Here is a 27569-nt window from a genome sequence, read left to right as displayed (position 1 = left end):
CAAACTAAAAACCCAAAGTTCCTCTACATTTATGGTTAAGGTTCTCAGCCATTTATACTCGAGGTTGAGTTCTATTAGGATTTAAAGTGCATTTCCTTATAACTGTCTGGATTACATCCTATCTGCCACTGTTCTACCCAACCTCCCAGCTGATCTTTGTCCTGCTCTATCCTCAGACAACCTTCTTCACCATCTATAATTCCACCAATATCAGTATTGTTTGCAGACTTACTAATCATGCTCACTACATTCTTAGTGTGGTCTATCCTAGAAGCAACAAATAGGAAAAATCATGCAGAAAGTTCCTCCTGTTTGGATACAAATAGCATCTCTGATCAGTTGGTTGGATAATTTAATGAGTGTAGTTGTGGGCAAACTGTTAAAGCCAAACACACTGAATAAGCAGTTTACTTTGTTTATTGGCAGTGGAAAATAAAAGTTTAAGAATTTTATTGAAAGAAAGCAATAAATACTGTGATAAAAATAGTTCAACATACTGTATAGACTGTACATAATTTGTTACAAGGCAGCAGAAGAAAATCTCAGACAGCAACTGAATGTTGGACAAATAACAGTACGTGATTCAGGCCAACAAACATCAAAAATTGACCAATCCAAGTAGCTTTAGGACAGTTACAATGTGTAGGTACACAATACATAGCTCACCATGATACCAATGAAACTGTAGCTGAGATGTTGATGATATTTTTTTCAAAAATACTGAACAGTCTCATTGATACATCCAAGACAACATTTTCTCGGTCTACCACTGATGGGTCGTCTCTCAAAATAAAATGCACAGTATCTAGATTAGGAAAGGGCTGCAAAAACAGTGAACCATAGTCCATGAAAAATAAATAAGGCTTTCATCTCATTTTTAAAAAGTACCCCTCTTCGTATACAATAAATTGAATAGACCTGCCCTCCCTTTTCAACCCAGTTGACATCAGCAAGAAATATTGGTCCATTGAAAAGTTATACCAGCCTTTTCCTAAGAGCAAAGGGAGGAAATACTGTGACAGGTCTTTGCTTGCATTCAGTTCCACTTTATCCTTAATATTCCTATATATATGGCTTTCTCTCTTATATCCATCTACGCATTATGAACCATACTGCAAAAAAAAGATAAGCATTTACAGTTTTAAAAATTAGAACAGGTGGTTTAAAAAGGATTTAATTACAGACTTTGAACTAACTACAACATCAACAAACCTAGTGCTGTCAGCATGCAGTTTCTCTTTGAAAAACAGCATGAAAATGCCATAACATTTTATTGTTTTCAACTTTATAAAAAAAATCTGCATATCTGTAGTAATTACATAATGATTTACAAAACCCCTATGGTATTCATAGGGATGAATACGTACAGACATATGGTACATTTCCTTGAAAAATAACACAATTAAGAGTAAAGAAAATTGATGTAAGAAAGAATTATACATTATAAAATGTGCCTTTAGCAGGTGTACACAATTAAAGCTAGATCTACAATAAATCAATATCGAAACAGGTTTACATAAATATAAGAAACAGTTATTCTAAAATTTATATCTAGGATACTCATGACTTGTGGTTCAACTAATTAAAATTTCTGTAGCAAAATATTAAGTCCAAGTTAGAAATATTGCTACATTACTGATATCCTGGGTTTTGCACCAATTGACGTGATGTACACTTCATGTATGAAGGCTTTACTGTGCAGTCATCTGTTGAAATAGTGTAAGTGAGCTGAAAAATAAAAGGACTCCAATAAATACTAAATTAAACATTAAATGATATATCAAATTCAACATTTGCCCAAAGTGCATGATCGGCGGTAAGAATGAACAGACGGAAAGGCAAGTACAAGAAAATGTTTTATATACTCTGCTAGCATGTTAGATCATTTACTTCTAATTTTAGTGTAACAGTGAAACTGAAATACTGTACAAGGAATAAATTTTTGGAAAATAATTTAACCAGTTTTCCCAGACATAATGGGTGGACTTCTAACCATGGTTAGCATCATTTCTCCATGCTGATGAAAAGCTTGAATGCATAGTAATTTAGTTGCATTTTCCAGATATCTTTCCCTTTGTCAATTTACAGTTTGTTATTAAATGATCTGGAATTTACAGTGATGACAATGAAGTTATCAGCCCTTCCTGTTATAACAGGGGAATGGTGATAGTTACTTGTAGAGCATGCATGCACAACAGCGTATAAAAATGGAAATCCTCAAGTTAATTCCAGTGATAAACCATTCCATCACTGGGACAACAGATTACCATTGGAATTAACTTCAAGGTGTGTGCGATACTGGGTGTGTTGCTTTGCAAGTTTGTCCAGTTTAACCTTCAGAAATTAGTGAGCTGATAAAAAGTCTGTTCATATTACACAACAATTTGTTTAACTTTCCAACCACAAGAAACTAACGCTATAATGGCTTCATTTTTTCCAATTGTTTCAAAATTCCATCCACTATCTTTTAAAAACAACACTTAGTTATAGTTATACCAGAGAGAAGGCACTCTAGACAGCAGCCTTACTGAATTTATTTCTTATTTTGAAATTCATTAGCAGGAACGTGTGGTGTTATCCTACAAGCCGGAAACCCATTGAAATTTATTTTGTAACCATCAGTTTTTGACCCCAAAATGATTTATATACACATAGACTAAACAGCATAAATGAATCAGACATTTATTAAACCTCCAGTTATGCTGGTCAGATTTTCACTGCTGAGTTTTACCCTTGTGTAGGACATTGCAACTGAACTAAGCAGAATGTATAGTGGCTGAAAAATATGCAGTGGCTGTTTACTCAGCTTATGATTAGCACACACAGCTAAAGAGAAAGTAACAACATATTGGGATATTTAATAGTTAGCTAAGGTCTAAAATACCAATAACAATTTGCAGAAGAACCGCACTGCTGCTTCCCTGCAAGTGGGTAATTGTAAATCAAAAATGAAATGTTGGATTGGCAGTTCTGATAGTTGTCCGTATGTACATGCAACAAATTATTTAACAAAGATACTGAAAGAAGCTATGCAGAGGTTACCTGCCTACCCAGGTAGCTTGTGAACAGCATGCTGGTTAAAAGTCAGGAGAGCAACAAAATACTAAAGAGATCAAATAACAATGACCAACATTACGTAAATCAGAGGATTTTTCATTACATAAACTTCTTCAAACTTATGGCAGTACACTTGAACATAAGTTAGTGTAGGTATAGCAAGATCTATTTACATGAAATTTTGGTGTACCACTACTGCTTGCAAATTCTAAATTGCATCATAACTAAATATAGTATATCTAAACATTGTTTCTTTAATGAAAATAAAGGATACTTCCAGTACTCAGCTCCTCCACAAAGCAATTCATTTACCCAGGCTACAGAAGGAATCTCTATCTCAAAATAATATTATGAAGGCATCTAGCTATTTCCTCTGAATTTTTAATTAGTAAAAGGAACTTTCTGCATGATAACATGCAAAGATCATGGCAGAGAGGAGCTACTCTATGAATACTTACCCAAAATTAACACGAATAGGTTCGTACAGTGGCAGAATCCATTCTTTGCTCTCCAGAAACACTGCCTGTGATTTGCATTAAGAAAAATAGCATGCAGAGAACATGCAGTTAGTTACAAAGAAACCACCTTACAAATGAAAAAGTAAAACTGAACCAGTTGATTAGAGCTGAAAACACGGAGTTAAATAGTTTCAATGCAAATCACATGTTAAAGGGTGAATGTTACTCTGAAATTATATTTTTTGTAGTTTTCCAAGTTATTATTGTGATGTAACTCCACAGGGTCCATAGAAAGTTCATGAGACCAATCCTAGGAATGTAAGGGTTAACATATGAGGAGCATTTGATGGCTCTGAGCCTGGACTCACTGGAGTTTAGAAGAATGACGAGGATTTCATTCAAATCTGTTGAACACTGAAAGGCCTAGATAGAGAGGATATGTACAGGATGTTTTCTAAGATCAGAGAGCACAGCCTCAGAATCGAAGGACATCCCGTTGGAACAGAGGTGAGGAGGAATTCATTGCCACAGATGGCTGTGGAGGCCAAGATATTGGGTATATTTAAAGCAGAGGTTGACTGGCTCTTAATTAGAAAGGATGTCAAAGATTATAGAAGGCAGGAGAATGGGGTTGAAAGGGATAATAAATCAGCCATGATGGAATGGCAGAGCAGACTCAATGGGCTAAACAGCCTAATTCTGATCCTATGTCTTATGGTCTAAGCAAACTTTAACTATGGTCTAAACAAGCTTTTATAAGGTGGCTCCATTGGAATGTCAATCTGAAATACAAGCTTAAACTTCTGACATAGAACTTGAATTCAAAACATCGGTGCTGCCTATGGAGCCACATCAAGCAGAAACCCAGCCAAGCCAAACCCCATTCCATTACAGAACAGCACTTATGATTAGCAACAGGAACGCGGCCTGATTTTACATTTTCTTTTAATGTGTGGTAAAGCTCCTCCTGCGCAGGCTTGTTCACCACAGACCCAAACAGAAGGTCCAGTTGGAATCTACACCAGTTTACTTAGTTCAGCTGTGATGTTTATTTTAAAACTATAATTGACACAGCGGTGTATAATGTCATTTTAGTATAATTCATAAGTTCAGAGGAATGCACTGAACTTAGTTTAAATTAAAAAGAACAAAATACGAAGTTTAGCTTCAAGATTGTGAAAAAGGAAAAGTTTAGAATATTGAAGCAGAAATATCATTTTGCTATTTTTGAGTGCATAACTATTTTGCAAATGTTAAGCCACAATTGAGACAAAATAGGATTTTGAACTGTGATCAAACATTCACTGTTAAGGTATACAGAAAACTGGCTTTTTGTTACTTTGCTTTGCGAGTTATCAAATAAAGCTAAATTGATTTTGACATACTTGTATACTTAAAGTTAATGCAAAGTCTGTAAATATTTTCTGAAGGTATCCAATGGCAAAGAATACTATACACTCAGTGGCCACTTTATTAGGTACATCTGGGTAAATAATAAATTGGCCACTGAGTGTATGTTCATGACTTTCTGCTGTTCTAGCCCATCCACTTCAAGGCTAGACATGTTGTACACTCAAGAGATTGTCTATTGTAAAGTGTGGTTACTCCAGTTACCATCACCTTCCTGTCAGATTGAACCTGGTCATTCTCCTCTGACCTCTCTCATTAACACAGAACTGCCGCTCACGGGATTTTTTTTTTGTTTGCTTTTCCACACAATTCTCTGTAAACTCTAAGACAATGTTGTGCATGATAATCCCAGGAAATCAGCAGTTTCTGAAATCCTCAAACCATTGTCTGGCACCAACAAGAAATCCATAGTCAAAGTCACTTAGACCACCTTTCTTTCCCATTCTAATGTTTGGTGTGAACAAATGACCTCCTGACAATAGCTGCATGCTTTTATTGCTGACACATGATTGGATGATTAGTTATTTGCATTAAGATGTACAACTGTACCTAATTAAGTGGCCACTGAATGCATATTGAACGTGCCAATTAATGTCCTTCAACAGGAAATCAATACACACCATCTGTTTGCATCTTCTTTGGCTGCATGGAGGGTGAAGATATTGTTGAGGTAACTCTAAAATTAGCAGGTAGTGTCTCTGCTGATCCAGGTGTCATACCCCTTACGTCCTTTGGTCGGAACTTCTTTCTCCAGGAAGGAGCTCGTCTGAAACCTTTTTCATCCTCCTTCAAGGAAATAAAATAAGTACACATTAATTCTCTCGCATTATATATAGTTTCCCCTTCAATATTTAAAATACACGCAGATTAACTGACTCTAGGCAATAGAAGTTTACCCTGAAGTACAATAAAGTTTATTTGGACAGAATTGAAAACATTTATACATAGAAATCAAATGAATGGGGAAGATTATAAAAATCTCCATAATGAGTTACATTTAAATCTTACATCATCTAGTCTCCGGTCCGTTCCTACAGCCAAGAGGTTGTTAAACTCTCTTTCCAGTGACTGACGGGCCTGTAAACATAAAGTCATAATTACTTTCAATGCAAACCAAAATGCTTTCAAATTTAATCATCCATGACAAATTCTAATACAAGCCACATGTAAAGAAAGCAATTAACTAAAGTGAAACTAGCACCTCCAGACACAGGGTGATGGAAATATTTATTCAAAGTTACAATAAGTCCCAACTGGAATGCAATAATCCTTTCAGTTTTATCTGGAACAGAATTTCCTACCTCAATAACATCACTTCCTGTGCATTGCAACAGGATAGGCATTAAGTTTTATACTAGCAAAACCTGAAAAAGCCAATAAACCCTATAAATCCTTCTATCACAATTCAATAGAACATATAAAGAAATACACAATACCAAAGGAGTACTGTTAAAATGCTTCCATTTACATTGTAATGGAAACAGAAAAAGGCTGGAAAAGCTCAGCAGATCAAGCAGCATCAGTGGAAAGAGAAACAGCTAACATTTCAGGACAGCAATCCCTTATTTCTATTTTATAAAGCACATTTAATATCCCCTGTAGAACATCACAAGGCACTTTAATGCCCTTGCTTATTGGAATTGAGAGAAGCAATATTAGCAACATGGCAGCCAGCTTGTACCCAGACAGCTCACATTAGAAGTAATGTTATAATGACTAGGCACTTAATTTGGGACTAGAAAATGATAGATAAATATTGCTCAGAACTCTGGAGCAAATTCCCTTCCTTCTTTGAGATGGTGACATAGGACCTTTTGCATCCCAATGCAAGGGTGGAAGGATCCTTGGCTCTCCCCGCCACACCCCTCCCCGAGTTCAAGTCTCCGGAGTGGGTCTCAAACGGAATTCAAACTGGAGGACAGCGTTCTACCCAATACTTACAATGATTCTTCAGTGAAAGCAAATTTAAACTGAAAAGTATTAATTATCTATCATGTTCGCTATACCATAAAACTACTTGAATTTTTTTATTAGATCAATTCTAGGTTGCATCACTTTGAAGCTGAGAAAAGAAAATTTATCAGTTTTCCAATGTTCTTCAGCTTTCAAGCAGGAGGCCTCCATTTTGTGGTTACTCTCCCCTTCCTAGAATTTGCAGAGGTCTAAATGCAAATGCACTGTCAATAACAATGGAAACCAAATCAAAGATAACTACACAAGGAACTGAATTGCTGAGCTACACCATGTGGGGGGAGGCATTACATAATATTCAGGACAGCACAGAATTACATGCTTGCACAGGTGAATAACCCTCAAGATCCTCCTCTCATTTGCAAATAGACAGATAGATAGATGTACTTTATTGATCCTGAGGGAAATTAGGTTTCATTACAGTTGCACCAACCAAGAATAGAGTATAAATATAGCAATATAAAACCATAAATAATTAAATAATATGTAAGTTATACCACATGGAAATAAGTCCAGGACCAGCCTATTGGCTCAGGGTGTCTGGCCCTCCAAGGGAGTTGTTGTAAAGTTTGATGGCCACAGGCAGGAATGACTTCCTATGATGCTCTGTGTTGCATCTCGGTGGAATGAGTCTCTGGCTGAATGTACTCCTGTGCCCAACCAGTACATTATGTAGTGGATGGGAGACATTGTCCAAGATGGCATGCAACTTGGACAGCATCCTCTTTTCAGACACCACCGTCAGAGAGTCCAGTTCCATCCCCACAACATCACTGGTCTTACGAATGAGTTTGTTGATTCTGTTGGTGTCTGCTACCCTCAGCTTGCTGCCCCAGCACACAACAGCAAACATGATAGCACTGGCCACCGCAGACTCGTAGAACATCCTCAGCATTGTATGGCAGATTTTAAAGGACCTCAATCTCCTCAGGAAATAGACACGGCTCTGACCCTTCTTGTAGACAGCCTCAGTGTTCTTTGACCAGTCCAGTTTATTGTCAATTCGTATTCCCAGGTATTTGTAATCCTCCACCATGTCCACACTGACCCCTGGATGGAAACAGGGGTCACCAGTGCCTTAGCCCTCCTCAGGTCCACCACCAGCTCCTTAGTCTTTTTCACATTAAGCTACAGATAATTCTGCTCACACCATGAGACAAAGTTTCCCACTGTAGCCCTGTACTCAGCCTCATCTCCCTTGCTGATGCATCCAACTATGGCAGAGTCATCAGAAAACTTCTGAAGATGGCAAGACTCTGTGCAGTAGTTGAAGTCCGAGGTGTAGATGGTGAAGAGAAAGGGAGACAAGACAGTACCCTGTGGAGCCCCAGTGCTGCTGACCACTCTGTCTGACAGAGTGTTGCAAGCACACATATTGTGGTCTGCCAGTCAGGTAATCAAGAATCCATGACACCAGAAAAGCATCCACCTGGTGGATGAAAACTGCAACAAACATGGCATTCCCAGTGTACCAACACGTGTGTGAGGAAGAGGGTAGTAAATGGTGGCCAAACTGCATTGCTTTCTCGTCATGGAACTGGCACGAATGTCACAGCCAGCCAGCTCATGGTGCAAGAGGACATGGTTGGCTAACAGGAAACAGACAGAGTATAAATGCTTTCTTCCAGGTTGGCGAGATTTAACTAAGGGTGAATCATGGGGTTCAAGAGAGGGATTATTACGTTTTTTTAAATAATTTGGATGAACGCACCAAGAGGCAAAGTTACTAAATTTGATGATATCTCAAAGCTAGATAATTAAATAATGATACATTTCCTTAAAATCCAGAGCTGGAGTCCCCAAGGCAGACCTACATTAAGTCAACGCTGGCTGGCGACTCCTGCGATGCTGCTGGTACCAAACTGTATCAGCCTCAGCCGTTCCTTTGGGTTCATAGATGTGTGGAGGGGGGGAGCTTGCTACATGGGCAACAGCTTGCTCTCCATGTCCTACTGCTCCGGCTTGTGTATCTAGACAGCTAAGACGCAATATCCTTGGTCAACTCTGACCGAAGGAGGCTCTCACAGTTCCCTTTTATAGTGCAGGAACAGTTATTGGCCTTCAACCATCAGGCTCCTGAACCAGCATGGAATAATTCACTGACCGCAACTCTAAACTGATGCCAGAATCTATAGACACACTTTCAAAGATTCTACAACTCATGTTCTCAGTATTAATTATTTACTTTTTTTGTATTTGCAGTTTGCTTTCTTTTGCACTTTGGATGTTTGTCTATCTTTGTGTAGTTTGTTAAATTACATCTATTGTATTTCTTTGTTCTTCTGTGAATGCCTGCAAAAAAAAATCAGGATAATACATGGTGACAATAAATTTACTTTGACCGCAGAGCTCTGAGATACAAGGAGATCCCGGTGATTTAGTACATGATTGCAAAAAGAATGCTCATACAACCAAGGGAGCTAACAGAACGTGATCACTGGGGAAATTGAATACAAAGGTTGGGAGGTTCATCTTCACTTACATAGGGCAGTGGCAGACCACATCTAGTGCAGAGTCTAGTTATTTAAAGATGGAAACTAATATGTGCTGGAAACAGTTTAGAAAAGATTTACCAGGCTATTGTCCAAGGTCTCCATGCCCCTTAGCAGTTAGCCCCATACATTAAAATTAAATAATAAATCCTTAAAAAGTGAATTAAATGTTTGTTGGGATGTTAGTACGTATTGCAACTAAAAACATGGCCAAAGTGTCAGACTGACACCCAAATCCCAAGAAGCTGGATTTTCGGTTTTACTTAACTCAAGCCAGTAAATAGCCTCCTTTTCAAAACTATTTGGAGAGGTGGGGAGATAGTTAATAAGGACAGCTATATTATTACAGAAAGTGAATTTACATAAGGAGTTATAAACGTTTGCAGCAAAGGTTTTCCAAATCCTATTTATTAGCTCTTGCAAATATGATAACAAGATATAGAAAGTCAGGGCAAAGCTCAAGGACATTACTTTACACTTAAATCATGTTAGTTCCTTTTGCATTGGTGTAGTTTAATTAGAAGTACTGGAAATAGAGGTAAACTGACCAACAAAATTAGTAAAGCAATACCATAAAACTGATGAACTGCTACAAGAGATTCCTGCCAGTTTCCAAGAGATGAACAAGCAGCATAAATAATATCCTTGATTAACTGTGCACTAGATGTTGTTTAAACTAGGTGGCAGCTGTCAGTTTGTGTTAGAACTTTTTTCTGAATTACCCCTGCAACACCACCTTCTTGCCAACAGATGGCACTCTTGAGGTGCAGTTCCTAAACCAATTTCACAGTGCAGCACTTAGAGAGGCAAGAAAATGGAAATCATTTTAGGCACAAAGACAATTGGGGAGGGGGGGGGGTCCCAATTCCTCAGTCAGAATTCATCTTTGCTGACTAAAAGCATGAAGTAAACCAGCAGTTAACTATGAGCAATCTTTAAAAAGAATTAACAAAACTATGGCATCTCAATGCTAAACAACAATTTAAGGTTCTGTGTGTAACCTTGACAAAAGAAAGCACTGCTGACTGAAACCTGTATTACATAAAACTGATAACAGAGGAACCATAAACTTCCAATGGAGACCAGATCAATCTATGCAGAGAGTTCCTCAAGCTCAGCTCATCTACTCCCATTTAAAATTATAAAAATCCAAGTGAGGAAGGGGAATGAAAACCTGCAATAATGGTAAAACAGGCAATCCTGACCACATGGAATATGTTATATCTAATGTCTAATCCACATTGTTTCATGGTGTCATCTGACAGAAAAATTTATTAAGCCACTATAGGAGAAAATGGTAAAGTTGTTAAAAGAGATGAATCAAAGTCAAGTTCTAGGCAGGGTTAAAAGAGATAATACAGGTGGAGTTACTAAAAAAAAAATAAATTTGTGAACTTAGGGCCTGAAAGAGATAGTATGTAATGTGGAGAAGTAGGGGAGGGATGTGTGCCCACTGTAACATATCAGTTTTATGATAAAAGTACAGGTTTTGCAAGGCAAGAAGTACATTAAAACACAAAATGTTAATGGGATGTAAACCTCTGTGCAGTTCATTCTGGTAAAGTAAAATTAGAAAACTGAAATGCTTCACTAAGTTTAAAAAATAATTGAGGGCAGAAGTAAGAGGGATAATTAAATGTTTGATCAGAGGGAAGGTACAAAAGGGCTGAATGATTTGATAATTGCTTCCATTAAGAGCAAGGAATTGTTGAGTTATATAAAATGTCATGCTAATAAGGGGAAACCAAACAATGGACAGATAAGGGACTGACTCAGGGAAAAAAAACTTGGGGAGTTACAAAAACTGGGGAGAAATCCATAAAACTTGATTGACATTAAGTACAAGGTAATGGATAAAAGAAAATGGGAAAGAGATCAAAAAAGACTGGAGGCCAACTTGTCAGAACATTGTCACGTTGAGTATTAAAGGACATTTAGAACAACAGGCTGCCTTCTTTCTCTTGGGCACTCAGACCTATTACCATTTCAACAACTCATTGCCACCATTTCCATGGTACTAAATTTAAATTTAATGTTCAGAAACTGAGCAAGAAAATATGGGAGGTGTTTCTTGAATACAGAAAGTGGAAGTGACGAAAAAAAGTGAGGACGACAAAGAGCACACATAAATGGCAGACAAGACTGGGGGAAAACACTAAAGAATTAAGACTAAAGTATTAAGGGCAAAAGCATAACCAGTGAAAGAGTAGGGTCCTTTTAAGGGCCAAAATGGCAAATGTATATGGAGCCAGAATATACAGGTGAGATCTCAGAATGCATGGAGATGAGAAGGATCATAGCTTAGAATTTGGTTTCGGTTGGGGAGGGAGAGAGAGACTGGCCAATCACTTTCAGTTCACACCCTCTCTATCACTTCAATAACTTACAGTTCTCTGGCCCTGACTGCCTTATTTTCGTTATGGACATCCGGCTGTGTCACCGTCTGGTATGGCAACTGCATGTCATCTGACTGCAAGTCCCTACAAAGGATTGCAAGGACCACTGACAGGATCATCGGGGTCTTTCCTCCACCCATCTGAGATATTTATTACCAGCGCCACGTACACAGGGCCTTTAGAATTGTCAAAGATCTATCTGTCCCACAATCTCTGACTGTCACCAACAAGCACGAGGCCCGTAACATTAGGACAAGGACCGTTAGGATGGGGAACAGCTTCTTCCCGCAGGCTGAGACACTACTGAACACCCTGCCATCACCAAGGTCTCATCACTTACGAAGCACCAGTAGCGTTACACTGTTTATTTTTTGACTTGTGTTGTAAGTGCACCTTACGCTAAATGGGAATTTTAAAAAAGCATACACTGACATATGAGGAGTATAGATAGGGTAAATTCAAGCAGGTTCCCCCCGAGGTTGGGTGAGACCACAACTAGAGGTCAGGGGTTAAGGATGAAAGAAGAAATGATTAAGGAGAACATGAGGGAAAACTTCACTCAGAGGGTGAGGAGAGTGTGGAATGAGCTGCCAGCACAAGTGGTCGATACAATTTTGATTTCACCACTTGTTTGGGTAGTCAGAAGGATGGAAGTGCTATGGTCTGCGAGCAGATCATGAGACTAGGCAGCTTAAATGGTTCGGTACAGACTAGGTGGGCCAAAAGGCCTGCTTCAGTGCTGAAGTTTTCTATCACTATGACACGGGGAAGAAAAATCCAAGGGCCTGGAAGGTGATGATCGGACCTCCTGTTGTAAACCTAACAAAAGTAGAAGACATCAACCAGGTCAGGTAGCACCTGAGAAAGAAACAGTTAATGACTCAGGTCAGAGCTCCATTTTCCTCTGCATGGTTACTGTCTTACCTGGTGAATATTTCTACCACTTCTATATCATTTATTTCATACAAAATAAATAGTTGTTTAGAAAACAGTGTACATCAGCTGGTCCCTTTATTACTCTACATATGGGAATATTAGCTCCATTTACCTGTGTATTCTGTGTTGGTATCTGTAACAAAAGAGCCAGTGCATTGTAATCGAAAAGTTCATCAAGTGCAATAAGTCCACCGTGAACTCCAATTTCTAAAAGATTATTTGCATATTCCTTAAGCCCAATCGACTGAACCCAACGTATCACTCGCTCATTAGTCCACACCATAACATCTGTAAAAGTTAACGGGAAATAGTATTAGAGAGGGCATGATCATTCAAGCAATAAAATATTTATCTCATCGCGTCCAAGTTTACATGTAGGCAGTCCAGAATCAAATTGCTGGATTTGCTCATGGCATACTATAATTAATTAAAAGATAATGTACACTAGCAGTAAATTAATAAGAAAATTCAGTTGAGTGCACTCTGGGGCTACAATACCATGCAGGAAACTAAGAAGCTTCAGAGGATAAGCAAACAACTGAACAATGGTAATCAACAAGGATTTTAAATTAGGAGATTAAATATTCACTAACGGTAATGACTATAGGTTACATAACACTTCCTTTTAAACACCTCACGTTCTTTCAAAACACCTCCATAACTTCACCTAATGCTTTTCAATTTAACTTTCTCCAACCCTAAAAAAAATCTAAGATATCTAATCTCCACTTCCTATTCTGGCCTCAGTCATTCCCAAACTTCATAGTTCCAACACTAGCAGCTCAAGCCCATAAGATCTGGAATTTTTTCATGCGACACCATTTAATTGTTAAATATTTAATGGCCTTAATTGTAGTCCTCCTTTTGGAGAAGAGTCAATTTATATTTGTGATTATTTTCCCGATTAGAAGTGATTCAAATACAATTTGTCATTGAAAGTGAAGTTCCAGCAATGGAACCCAAGACAAGGAAAGCAAACTACAGTGAAAAGGAAATGCACAGAAGATGATTACCAAAACAAAGAAAGAAGCAGCAGTTTCAAGGCAAAGGCAGTTACTTAAACAGGAGGCAAGAAAAGGTGGCTTACGCTAGTCAAGATTTTGTTTTTAAATTGAGTGCCAATTTAAGCATGACATGCCATGTGTGTTTCAATGGTAGAAAGGACATACTTTCACTCTTCAAGTTCTGATGGAACATCTTTGACTCCAAATGATAACTATTTCTCTACTTGTAGATGTTGCCTAGCAGCTGAGATATTTTTTCCTAACTTTTTGTTTTATGTAGAAGGGATGGCTAGGGGAGGAATGAAATACTTGTCTGAAGAAGCTAAATATTTGGAATAAGGATTTCAGCAGCAGATGGTCCGAAAAAGATTTGGAAATCTTGGACTAAAAACTCTGAGATGAAGGATGCTCAGGCTAAAAGGTCTGGCTGACGAAATCAGCGTTGAGGCCAAAATACATTTTTTGGGAAATTTCAAACAAAGAGTAGAAGTTCAGTGCTTGAGCGGGAGAGTAGAGGAGTGCTATTTAATCTTTGCATTAATTCTGCTTTTTAAATTTCACATTTCTATGTTGGATCTCTTTCTTGTAGCTTCTCTTCCAGAAGGGTCTCATGACCCATTTGAGAGAAAGAGGCAAATAAATATTTGCTTATTATTAAAAACCTGGAGCAAAACTTCTGAAAGCTTAGAACAGGAAATTCGTACCAGGAGCCTAATAAGCTAGATCGTGGTGCAATTATTGAGATTGTGTTATGGGATGGAATAAATCAAGATTTGAAATTTAACCATACCTTTAATTTCATGTTGTCCTTCTTCACGTCTTCGTTCCAGCTCCTTGCGGTCATAATTCAGTCTTTTTAAAGCCATTATTCCACAATGTAGACTTTTTCTGTTTAAAGACAAAATATTCATTTGAGTATTAAAAAAACTTTAAAGATTATGGGCCCTATGCATTCTTAAATATTTTCCATTACGAAAAAGTAGCATACACTTAAATTAGAAATTTCATTCTACCAGTTACGGTTTTCCCCTTCAACTTGTTCTACATTCATTTCAATATTCAGTTTTTTATACAAATCCAATCAAACTTCAGTATTTATTTCAGCTTCTTATTCCGTTTAAGTAGCTGATTAATAATTAACTGTTAGATAACTAACTTAAATAAGCAATGGAGGCATGATAGCATGATCGTTATATTCATCATCATTATGTGCCTTGTTAGTAAGATGTAGTCGATCATGGTGACCATAATTGTTCTTAGCAAATTTTTCTATAGAAGTGGTTTGCCATTGCCTTCTTCTGGGCAGTGTCTTTACAAGATGGGTGATGCCAGCCATTATCGATACTCTTCAGAGATTGTCCGCCTAGTGTTAGAGGTTGCATAACCAGCTGATATGGGATATGCAGCAGCTGCTCATATGATCATACACCAGCTGCTCCCATTGCTTCACATGACACTGACTGGGGGCTAAACTGGTGTTTCACTTTGCCCAAGGATGACCAGCAGGCTAGCGGAGGGAAGGAGCGCTTTACACCTCCTTTGGTAAAGGCGCATCTCCACCCCACCACCCATTTGTTATATTATTGGATTAGTAATCTAGAGGATTTAGCTACTCATCCAGAGACACTAGTACTATTTCCTATGAAAACAGAAACATGAGTTCAATAAAACAAAGGAAACCTAGTTTAATGATGACCATCACCATAATGGACATCCTATCAGAAAGGTGATCTGTAGTACTTAACCCATCTGATCTATCTCACTTCAAACCAATAGCAATGTAGTTTGACCTGAAAAATACTCCAAAATGATCAGCCATGCCACTTAATTCAATGGCAATTGGGAGAAAGAAAAATGAATTCCAGCCCAGCCAATGGCATCCATACTCCAAGAATTAATTAAATCTAGAACAACTGTTCCAAATCTTTTAAATTAATAAGAAATTAAACACTGCCTTAATTCCAGAATATTATCTAAAGGCACAGAAATACTTTGTTCCAATTAAAATTATTTTTTTTCAGTTAAAAGGTTAAGAACTAAATAAAAACAGATGCTGATAACTTTCCAAGTCTCCTTCATTCATCTAATGTGGGTTTATGTGTTCAATAAGGCTAATGCAAAGTATTAAGTGTTAAATAACTAATTAAAGATTTCCACAAGGCTGACTCCCATGAATATTTCCAAATTAATAAACGAGGTGCAATACAAATCCCACCCTTATCCCTTCCAAACTCAAAATATTTTTCCTGAACAAGACCCAAATTAATTGCTATATTCTCAGGATAAAACTTTTAAAAATAAACTATCATTTGTTGCTTATTTCAAGAGTGGAACATTTCATCAAAATACTAATAGATAGTAGGGCGGTACAGTGGCACAACACTTTACAGTACAGGGGACCTGGGTTCAATTCCCAATGCTGCCTGTAAGGATATTGTATGTTCTCCCCGTGACTGCATGAGATTAAATTGGGGGATTGCTAGACAGCATGGCTTAAAGGGCCCGAAGGGTCTGTTCCGTGCTGCACTGCAATAAGTAAATAAATATCAAATTTCTGAATTAATCTAGCCCCAAAGAATTTACCTGTGAAAGCTATCGACCATTTTAAGCTGCCCCCGGAGATCTTTTTTTGTCAAGTGGTCCAGCATTCGAGCATCAACAAGACATTCCATAAAGTAGCTGCGGTATTGAGGCAGACCTAAACTGGGAAGCCACTCGTTGCCGATCCACTCGTGATTCATGTCCCCATACGCTAAAGTCTGAACTCCCCAAAGGAAAAATGCATAATGTTATCACCAACTCCACTTGAACCACCAAAAGGCACGTTTCTGTTGTTTTTTTTAAAAAAGGAAATGCATTAGTAACGAAGATGAGGATTCAACTGGGACTTTAAATTCAAGCAATTACGGACACCCAATATTAACAGTAATAATGAAGCTACTAGGACATCCCAAACCAATCTTGATCATCCCTTCCTTCAGAACAGATTGGCTATCCTTAATCAAAACAACTTATGCAAAGCTATGGATCTATTAAAGTGGCCAACTTTAAACTGCCTCCTTACTTCAGGGGAAATTAGGGATAAACAGTCCATATTCCACGAGTGAATAAACAAACTGTGACTATGAAATATTGTGATCAATTACCAACGACTGAAACAGCTTTTAGCCTTTACATCACGAAGGCATATGGAACATAGCCAAGGGTTTAACAGAATGTTCATTATGACCTTAATATAACCCTGTCTTAAAATAACATCCACTAACTGCAATGGGAAAAATGCATTCTCAGCAAAAGTTTCATGCAAATGACTTGCGTTTTGTGAAACTTTTCAAATCCAAAGCAAGTAAATAAAAGGGGATGGGGAAAATCATGCAGAGTAGTTAGCAAAGAGAAAGATAATATATTGTTAAAACGCCCACCTGGGCCCAGCTGCCCTCTCCATCATCCTGATGTTAAAGCAGTTAGAAAAGCGAGAGGAAAACACGGATCAAAATTAATAATGATATATTGGTTTAGTAAGCTCTCATAATCAGCAAGACAAATCAGCAAAATGTAAATTCCAAGCACTGATTACTTAAGTTTAAAAAGTAACACCCATGTTAAGTGTCAAACAAATTGTTAGAAGATGCATTTTGCAAAATCCTTTCTATACAAGCATACATTTTGGACAAATTCCAGATTTCTGAGTTACTTTAAGCATGCACACTTTAAAAAAAAACACATTTTGAGGGAATATAGTTCTTAACAGAATGCCTGTTTATTCTATGGTTTAGCAAGTTTGATATTTTGAAAAACAAAAAAAAATCAAGGTATTTTGCACAATGTATTTGCTATTTAACCACCAGAATATTTTCTGATGCAAAATTGATTTTGAATTTATAAAGGTTGATGTTGTTCATAATTGCCTTAAAGACAGAGATTAGACAGCTTATAATTTCAAGAATTTTGATTTGGAAAATAACCATTGTCGTGACACCTCCAGAAAAAGCCAGAATATAACTCTGATTAGAATGAAACAATTTTACTCAGGTCACATAGCTTCCTCCACAATTCTTTTTGTATGTTTAATAGAAAGGATGCCTGATTAAAATCATATTCTACACTGCTGTAGAGCATTGCACTATTTGCACAGAAATATCCCCAGGGCTTGACTCCAAAATTGCATTCAGACTTACAAACTGGGTTACTGAAAAAATGCTCTATTTGGGTGTGCATACATCCAGCTCAAATTTCAACTGACATTTTAAAATTCCTAAGTAATTAGCACTAAAAGCATTTACAAGATTGAAAGACACAAGATAGGAGGGGACGGGATGATGGGCAGAAACTAATAAACACATAGACTAACCGTCTGTGGTGTGGCTGCAAGAGTTTCCATTTCTTCATGTGTTAACCACACATTTCCAGTGGACTAATGACATAACCCACAGAGACCCAATCAAATCCAGTGACAGGAAAGCAATAAAGAGAGGTGCCAGATCATTAAGCAATAGTTATGTTTGAGGAGGTTAGCTTACGCTTATGCAACAGTTTGTTAGAAGTATTGCAGAACATTGATGAAGTTATTCATATGCCCACAAAAACTTAGCTTTGAAGCTGAAGGAAGTCATTCTGAGTCAATACGGATGTGGGAAGAAAGCCCTCTTAATAATGCAAACAAGATTTTACTTAACATGGTTTTGATGAAGCATTCAATTTAATCTCGTCTACTTTATTGGCACCCAAAAGAAGCATCATTAACAGATAGAAAATAAGGTAAATACATTTCCAACACAAAATATAGTCCATTGTTAATGCACAATTGGAAGAATTTAATCATACAAAATAAAATCTATTTACATGTTTTCAGTCTGTTCCATAAAAGAATGAGATTGGTTCCTACCGTTCGTGAAGTAGGAGGTGCTGATGGACTGGTTAATGATACCATTTCCTGGATGGCTAGACGCAATTTTAACCTGTGAAGAGGATTACTGATGCCAATCTCTCGCTGTATTTCAGTATCTGATAAGGCCGACATGATAGCACCACTTTTAACATTGGCTCTACATGCTGCAACATACCAAGCAGGCATGCCAACCCAAAGCTGCAGAAACAAAAACAGTGAAGTAAAGATCTGTAAGCAGAAATTACAATTATTCACAATCTGACTAACCACTACTTTTGCCAAACACTATTAAACCAAGTTTATCGCAACATATGAGAAACTCTCTACATCAGGCAGAAATCAGTTTTACACTTCAACTAAAGATTAGTTATATTTGTTGTATGTAGATCGAAACATGCAGTGAAATACATCGTTTGCGTCAAATCAAATCAGCAAAGATTGATCTGGCAACCTGTAAGTGACATAACTCTACTGGCGCCAACACAGCATGCGCAAAACTCACTAACCCTAATTATACATCTTTGGACTGTTGGAGGAAACCCACACAACCACAAGGAGAAGGTACAAACTCCTTACAGTGGCAGGAATCAAACCATCATTTGTAATTGTGGTGCTGGAATACAACTGTGCTAACCATTATGTTACCTTGCTGCCGAGAGACAAATATTATTTTCTATCAACTTCAACCAGACATTTACATTGAAATACGAAGGCAAATCTCAGTCAGATCCTGGTCAGTTAATTCTACTTCTTCAGGCAATTAATATAGCAAAAATGATTTTTGCTATTTGCATCGGTGCTCTCTTTGATATCCATGCACCGTTTCATTCAACTGCATACTAAGCCATTGATAGAAAATTCTGAAAGCACTCAGTAACTCAGGTCATATCTGCAGGTGGAGAAATCTGCAACAATTTGGCAATTTAATGTAAAATGCTCTGCCTGCTGACAGAATATTAATTAGCTACATTTGAGATGTTTTATTTTAAAGTCAGTAAACACACTAGTTAAGATTTTAAATGCTTGCCTAAAAGGGTGGTGGAAATATTTCTAATACAGGTATCCCCCCCCCATCCGAAGGTAGAGCGTTCCTATGAAATGGTTCGTAAGCCGGAATGTCGTAAAGCGAAGAAGCAATTACCATTTATTTATATGGGATAATTTTGTGAGCATTCGCAGACCCAAAAATAACCTACCAAATCATGCCAAGTAACACATAAAACCTAAAATAACAGTAACATGTAGTAAAAGCAGGAATGATATGATAAATACACAGCTTACATAAAGTAGAAATATTTTTCCACAATCATTGCCTGAACTGTTCTCCGTAGCGAAAATCTCACGCAAGCCGCCATTGGCAAAATCACGGTGCAAGCGCTCTCCAGTAACCTCTAAGCTATGAAACTGCCAAATCATACCAAATAACACGTAAAAATACACAGCCTACATGTACAGTGTAGTATCATTTACGGGAATCAGGAAGTCATCTTGCCGAGCACACTGATGGTGGTGTGTTAGGCTGAGTTATCAGAGTTTGGGTGGTGCAGTGACCCCCACCCTCCGGGCAGCGAACAGATACTGATTCGCGGATAATGTAGCAGTAGCCGGAAGGCACACAGCACATCTTTAAGAAAAAAGCCGAAATAAACATGCTAATTAATTAGGTGCCGCCCAGCACGTAATTAATTAGCATGATTATTTCGGCTTTTTTCTTAAAGATGTGCTGTGTGTCTCCCAGCTACTGCTGCATTCTCCACGAATCGGTATCTATCCGTGGCCTGGGTGTTGGGGTGGTGGGACACTGGGGTGTCACTTCGTCGTCTGTTTCCATTAGAGCAGGCAGCTCATCTTCTCCTATGACTGCCCACCTCAATGTCGGAGGTCAAGGTTCGTCGTCTGCTGTGGCTGATGTGGAAGGCTTGCTTGACTGCTGAGCCTCGCACATTTTTCTATCATACAGTTCTTTGTGAGGACTCAAACCATCCTGCAAATATTCCCTAAACCGATGTACCCTTTCAAAATTAAAGTTGTACCTTATCATTACTCATTCGGTTTCGATTGTTATCCTTTCCTCTTCCAATTGCATCAGCTCTTCATCTATCAGTTCTTGGTCATGGGATGCCAAAACCTCTTCAACATCATGTTCGTCAGCTTCCACAAGCCAAACTCACTTTGTCCTTACTTTGTTCACCATGATCAAAACGCTTAATTATATCTAGTCTTACACTAAGTGTAACACCCTTACGAGCTCTTTCAGGCTTTTTCGATACTATAGAACTCATCTTGCTAACGGCTGCTCACAGGCACGTGTTTAAGCAATGCCAGCGAGAATGCCATTCCGAATAGCAGCTGCTCAGAGCGCGCTCTGCCTTTTTTTCATAACAGTGAAAATACCTTCTGTTAGTGAAAACAGGGTACTAATGTAGGTCTTTCGTAACAATGAGGTTTCGTAAAGCCAACGTTCCAAAAGCAGGGGACACCTGTACTTAGCTCCACCTACAAAATGACAGCAATCAATTTGACCCACTGGGTCCACAGGAATTCCTGAAGAACAACTTCACCTGATCTATTCTTATTTCCCCTCAGTACCATATGCAATTAATAGAAAAAATTAAATATTATAAGAATTAAGCATAGGGTACACTGCTGTACACTGAGGTCCGAATTAGCCCTGTACAGCTTTGTGGAAATAGATCCATTATCTGAAGACGATTGCTTGGCCAACTACCTGCGAGTACAATAAACTTCTTAATAACTTACTAAACAATTAAAACCAAACTGCTTTTCCGATAAGATCTGCAATCTCACCTCCAACCATACGACCACAGTGGGACCATCCCATAGTGCAAATGGTAACCCTTGCCTTCGTGCTTCTTCCAATAATTCTGTCCTAAAGTACAAACAGTATATTATCAGACCAGAATAACTCATTAACTACACATAAAATGGCCAGTATTATTCCTTTGACACTCAGAGCTAAGTGTTGCATTATGGCTTTTATGTTAAGTTTTAAAATAGTACTTCAAACATGCACATTGGGTTAAATTCACACAAACTTGCAATGTGAAATATCTGTAGGAAAGCATGAGCAATATTTTGTTTTAATAAAGCAAAGTACTGTTAGGAAAGTCAGAAAATCCATTCCTTTAGAGAAGTGTTGTTGGGTTACACAGTGAAGCTCCACGTAGAATATTCACTCACGCATCCATACACCAAACAGTACTTCCATTCCCAAAGAGTTCCAGTTAATGAGAGCATGATAGTATTAATAGAGCTTTACCCCCAAATGGCCACACGAGTATTTGGTTTTATTTATTAATGGGATATTTATATGTTTTTATTTAGAGATACAGTATGGAACAGGCCCTTCCAGCCCAATGAGCCGCACTGTCCAGCAACCCATCTATTTAACATGAGACTAATAGCAGGATAATTTACAATGACAATTATCAACTAACTGACTAACTAACTCTAGACTGTGGAAGGAAACTGGAGAACCGAGAGGAAACCTATGCAGTTCACTGGGACAACCTACAAGCTTGTTACAGACAGTGCTAGAAATGAACTCCGAAATGCCCTGATCTGTAGTGTTGCACTAACGGCTATGTTACCAGAGTGCCCACAATTACAATGTGGCCTTGTTGACATTTATTACCTTTGTTTATTGTGAACCCAATCGTTAGCTGTATTAATAAGGAGGACAATTAAAAACACCACCAGATAAGGATATCAAATTCTCTTTTCTAAAAGTCCATAATAAGACATGGTTACAGAACAATTTGATAGCAACATCTCATGTTAAATGATGCAAAAGCAGAACTTCATGAAGGGAAAAAGGGTTGCAAACTGATGAACAAGTTGCAAGTTACAGATTGTAAAGTGGACGATGGATACTTTTCCGACAAACAAGGGGAAATCCACTGAGCAGCATTTAAAATGATATTCCAGGGGAATGGTACAAACTACTTGTCCAGAGTAACTGGGATATAGCGTAGATTTCAAATCAAATAGGACAAAATTACAGATCAACTTGGAAAGAGTTGGCTAATGGAAGCAAACTTGTACAAAAGGATCCAAGATACTGAAATGTATAGTACATTACGTGGATATTTTTGGTGAGGGACAAGTCTGAACAGAATTAACAATATTTGATAAACTGATTCTCAACACGAAGACAACGTACAACACAATATCAAAAAAACATTAAGGATGAAACAAAGAATGTTTTTATCTGGTACAACAACAGCTTTGACAACTTAACAGAAATTGCTTTAAAATCTCAGTTAAGGAATCTCTCCATTCAGTAGAGATAGAATGTGGAACCATGACAAGTAGTTGATTTGAATGGCTTAAAGAAATTTGATTAAGGGGAAAAATAATCTAAATATTTAATGATGGGATTATGTGGGAGCAGGATTATACATTAACACCAGCTTGAATTTGTCAGACAGAATAACCTGGCCCAGTGCTATAAACCGAATATATGTCCATTTTTAATGGTCGCGCCAAAAGTAAAGATGTAATGCTAAGGTTTATTAAGATGTTAGTCACATCACATTGAGAGTATTGTGTTAACTTTGGGCCCTGTATTCAAGAAAAGATGTGCTGGCATTGGAGAGAGTCCAGAGGGAGTTTATGAGAAAGATAGCAGAGCTGAAAAAGTTAATGTAGGCAGAGCATGTGTTCGATAGTTCTAGGCCTTTACTTACTGGAGCTCAGAAGGACTGGGGGAGGGGATCTCTTAAACCTACCCAATACTGAAAGCTCTGGATAAAATGGATGTGGAAAGGATGCTTTCAGCAGTGAGAGTCTAGGACCAGAAGGCAGAGTCTCAGAATAAAAGGACGGTTTTTTTTTTTAGCTAGTGTTGGGGAATCTGTGGAATACACTGCCATAGATGGCTGATTTGTTTATACTAATCAAAAACCCATCTGCTTTAAGTAAGGACATCAAAGGATATGTGGAGACAGCAAGAAAATGGGGTTGAGAGGGAAAAATAAAACAGCCATGATCAAATGGCAGAGCCAACTCGACGGGCTGAATGGCCTAATTTGCTCCTGAATCATATGAATGTTAAAAGTTAATCGCAATAATTATAAAGGAGAACTCCCTCCTCTTGTGTCACTGAAAGCCAACTCATGCACTTCAAGAAAGATGTTCTGACAAGGCATTACTACTTCAAAAATACTTTATAAATGCAAGTTAGTTAATGCTGTAGGCGCAGCCGAGGATGGAGTACTTTTTTAAAAAAAAATGTGGACTTCATAGTTCAATGATGAATAATTGCTTAAGACCTGGCAATAAACATCCCAGCCTTCTGCATACCATCTTTTCTTCTTCTAAAGCAAATACAGATCTTGATCTAAATGTTTTGACCCCTCTTTTTTCAGAATATGGGCCTTAGTCATGTGGCATCATTATTGGTGACATTCTATGGAGTTCTTTGGACTGAGCGGGTGAGGTCCAGTCATGTGAAATCGAATAAATACAACTAATTTACCTATCTAGCTGTGAATTTTAATCACTATGGGAATTAGGTCAGAGACAGATTCTGCTTGCAAGACAAATATTCCATTACAACAACCTTTTAGGCCTATGGTCTTTTTAAACAACATGCAGATCAAAATGAAATAAAAATCTCTACTCTACAAACTGGAACACGATGGAAATGTTTGCATCCAAGTTATATTTCAGCATTCTACACATTCCAGAAGAAAAAGGAACCCTTTACCATGAGACATTGACAAAGAGCAAACCAAAAGCATTCATGAAGGTTACTGATAAATGAACTTACCCTGATTTGTTACTAAGGTCATGGAGTGAATAATAACATAAGAAGGGAAAGAAATGAAAAAAAAAATGTAAAACACTAATTTTAAATTAAAAATAAAATAAGGGAAAAGGAAAGGATATGGGAATGGAAGGATGGAGGGAAGATCCAAGCTTCTTGCAACAGTTGACAATTGTTCAAAAGACATAGGTTGATTTTAAACATTGCCACTTGCATAGTGTGTACCATGTAAAATATTACTGTAGCTCTTTCACAAGATTTTTAAAAACACAAATAGTGAAATGGAGTCTAAATAGCCATGCATTTTCATAAGTACTTCACAAAGTACTTTTCCAGAAAAACTTACTTCTTTTTCAATTTCCTATCTTTTTCTGCTTGGCCAAGTTTACTAAGTCCCAAGGTGTCCTGAGGACAGGTTTCCATATCAGGTATGCCACCTATAAAGGTTAAAATTAAATCAAAGTTCAAAGTAAATTTATTAACAAAGTATGCATACATCACAATATTTCTGAGATTCATTTTCTTGCAGGCATTCACAGTAAAGCAAAGAAATACAATAGAATCAATGAAAACTACAAAGACTGACCACCAATGAGCAAAAGACAAACTGTGCAAATACAAAAGAAAAAATAAATCAATAATATGAGAACATGAGCTATAGAGTTCTTGAAAAAGAATCCATAGGTTGTGCAAGTGTTGAGGTGAGTTGAAGGTGTATGGTGCGTTGGCTTTCATCAACTGTGGGATTGAGTTCATGAGTTCAAGAGCTGTAATGTTACAGCTATACAAGACCTTAGTTGGATGCCACTTGGAGTACTATGTTCAGTTCTGGTCACCTCACTACAGGAAGGATGTGGATACTATAGAGAGAGTGCAGAGGAGATTTAAAAGGGTGTTGTCTGGATTGGAAAGTGTGCATTATGGGAACAGGTTGAGTGAACTTGGTCTTTTCTCCTTGGAGCAATGGAGGATGAGAGGTCACCTGATAGAGGTCTATAAGATGATGAGGGGCATTGATCGTGTGGATAGCCAGAGGCTTTTCCCTAGGGCTGAAATGGCTAACATGAGGGGGCATAGTTTTAAGGTGCTTGGAAGCAGGTACAGGGGGGATGTCAGCAGTAAATTTTTCACACTAAGTGCTGGGTGCATGGAATGCACTGCCAGCGACGGTGGTAGAGGCTGATACAGTCAGGTCTTTTAAGAGACTCTTAAATGGGTACATGGAGCTTAGAAAAATGAGAGGGCTATGCAGTAGGGAAATTCTAGGCAGTTTCTGGAGTAGGTTACATAGTTGGCACAATATTGTGGGCCGAAGGGCCTGTAATGTGCTGTAGATTTCTGTGTTTTATGAGTGATGTTATCTATGCTGTTTCAGGAGCCTGATGGCTGAAGGGCAATAACTGTTCCTGAACCTGAATGTGTGGGACCCAAGGCTCCTGTACCTGCTTCCCAATGGCAATGGCCCGGATGAATTACAATTTCTTCATGAAAATAATTGATCTAACTAGTTTCATCAAAATACGCAAATGGGATTTTGAATGTTGGTTTATTGCACCTTTAAAAAGCCAAAGTAAAGCAGTTTCAAAGGATATTAGGAAATTCAGATCTCTAGATAGAACCTCCTCACAGATCACAGAGAAGAACGTGGGAACCTCAGAAAAATACAGTACATGAGCATTTAATGACTGATGGTTGGAAGACTACAGCAAAGCCTGAAAAGATTGATAATTTTTAGCCTTGACTACTACATCCATGACAATGCAGTTTGGTGATTAGAGCAGAATCCACAATTCTAACTATCCATTTCTCTTCCCACTGTTGGTTATAAATGAGTAGAAAAGAAAATAATCTTGTTTACATTAATGCATACTATTCACAGAACATATCAAAACTTATCTGCAATTTAAATGTACTATGAAAAATCAATAAGACTTGAATAATTAAATATAGGCTATTAAAATTATACACCTGATAGGAGCATTAATTCAGAAGCATTCAAATTTATCATGTTTCCACTAATATCTAACCATCCCTTCAACTATTCTTCATGCAACAATATCAAATATTGAAAATATCATACTCATGTATAAAACTACTCCATATTACATGCAAACTGCCTGTCCTAAATATAAAAATGATGCAAGTAATGATGAAGGCAAAAAAAAAAAGCAACTTTAACATGCAAATACTCTTTTTATTCCCCCTTCGGCACAAGGAGAAATTAAACAAGTCTAGTGTGTTATGCAGTTGCACAAGCCTGGGATCCAACAAGCATCATGCCAATATCATTTTTCAAAAGAATACAGAGTTCAAGTGGCATTGGAGACGGTTCAGAGGTTCAAGGGAATTATTCTGGGATTGAAAGGTTTACAGAGGAGGAGCAGTCAATGACCATCTATACTCGCCGATCCTGGTACCAGTCTCATTGAAACCCATCGAATATTCCCAACCTTTTTTATGCCATGGACCCCTACCATTAACAGAGGACCCCAGGTTAGGAACTCTTGGCTAAACAAAGAGTGGATGTGGAGAGGATTTTTCCTGTAGCAGTGGAATAGAAGGATGATGCTTCAGAACAGATACAAGAAAGAATTTCTTTTGCCAGAGGGTGGTTAATCTGTGGAATTCATTGCTTCAGATGACTGTGGAGGCCAAGTCATTGAAAATATAAAATGGAGGTCGACAGGTTCTTGATTAGTTAAGTGTGTCAAAGGGTATGAAAAGGCAGGAGAATGGGGTTGAGTGATGCAATGGTGAAGCAGATTTGATGGGCCGAATGGCCTAATTCTGATTCCATGTCTTATGGTAACTGCTTACTACTATTTACTACTGCATTATTTAATAAACAAAATCCTCATTTTGGGTTGGTCAGAAGGAAAGGGAAATTAATAAAACATTAAGATAATGTAAATAAGTTTGAACTCAAACCTATGAAGTGCTTTCTTAACTTTGTTTGCACAAAACTGAAGCCACACAATGTTTTAGGAATAGCTTTTCCCTTTGTCATCAGATTTCTCAACTGCCCATGAACCCATGAATACCACCTCATTTTTGCTCTTTTTTGCACTACTTTGTTTTTTTTTTAAATATATACTTATTGTAACTTACTTTAAAAAATTAACTACATTGCTGTTGCAAAACAAATTTCACAACATACATCCGTGAT

General features: G+C 37.8%; 1 protein-coding gene across 3 annotated transcripts in view; it reads right to left on the bottom strand.

Annotated features, from left to right (window-relative positions):
* Nucleotides 1-407: 407 nt before the first annotated feature.
* LOC140205281 (liprin-alpha-1-like) overlaps nucleotides 408-27569 on the bottom strand; it is a 161388-nt gene continuing 134226 nt past the window's right edge. For 2 of the 3 annotated variants that reach the window (XM_072272774.1, XM_072272775.1), the window contains exons 18-27: nucleotides 24750-24840; nucleotides 21421-21502; nucleotides 18610-18810; nucleotides 16308-16483; nucleotides 14515-14612; nucleotides 12833-13008; nucleotides 5934-6002; nucleotides 5546-5711; nucleotides 3516-3580; nucleotides 408-1728 (exon numbers count right to left, since the gene is read on the bottom strand). In XM_072272774.1, coding sequence (XP_072128875.1) covers nucleotides 3522-3580; nucleotides 5546-5711; nucleotides 5934-6002; nucleotides 12833-13008; nucleotides 14515-14612; nucleotides 16308-16483; nucleotides 18610-18810; nucleotides 21421-21502; nucleotides 24750-24840 — 1118 coding nt within the window. In that variant the 3' untranslated portion in view covers nucleotides 408-1728; nucleotides 3516-3521. The remainder of the gene's footprint in view (nucleotides 1729-3515; nucleotides 3581-5545; nucleotides 5712-5933; nucleotides 6003-12832; nucleotides 13009-14514; nucleotides 14613-16307; nucleotides 16484-18609; nucleotides 18811-21420; nucleotides 21503-24749; nucleotides 24841-27569) is intronic. The other variant, XM_072272776.1, reaches the window with a different exon arrangement.

This window comes from Mobula birostris, chromosome 11, assembly GCF_030028105.1.
Source record: "Mobula birostris isolate sMobBir1 chromosome 11, sMobBir1.hap1, whole genome shotgun sequence".
NCBI classification, from domain to species: Eukaryota; Metazoa; Chordata; class Chondrichthyes; order Myliobatiformes; family Myliobatidae; genus Mobula; species Mobula birostris.
Note: the sequence above shows the minus strand (reverse complement) of the source record. Positions and strands in the feature narration are given on the sequence as shown.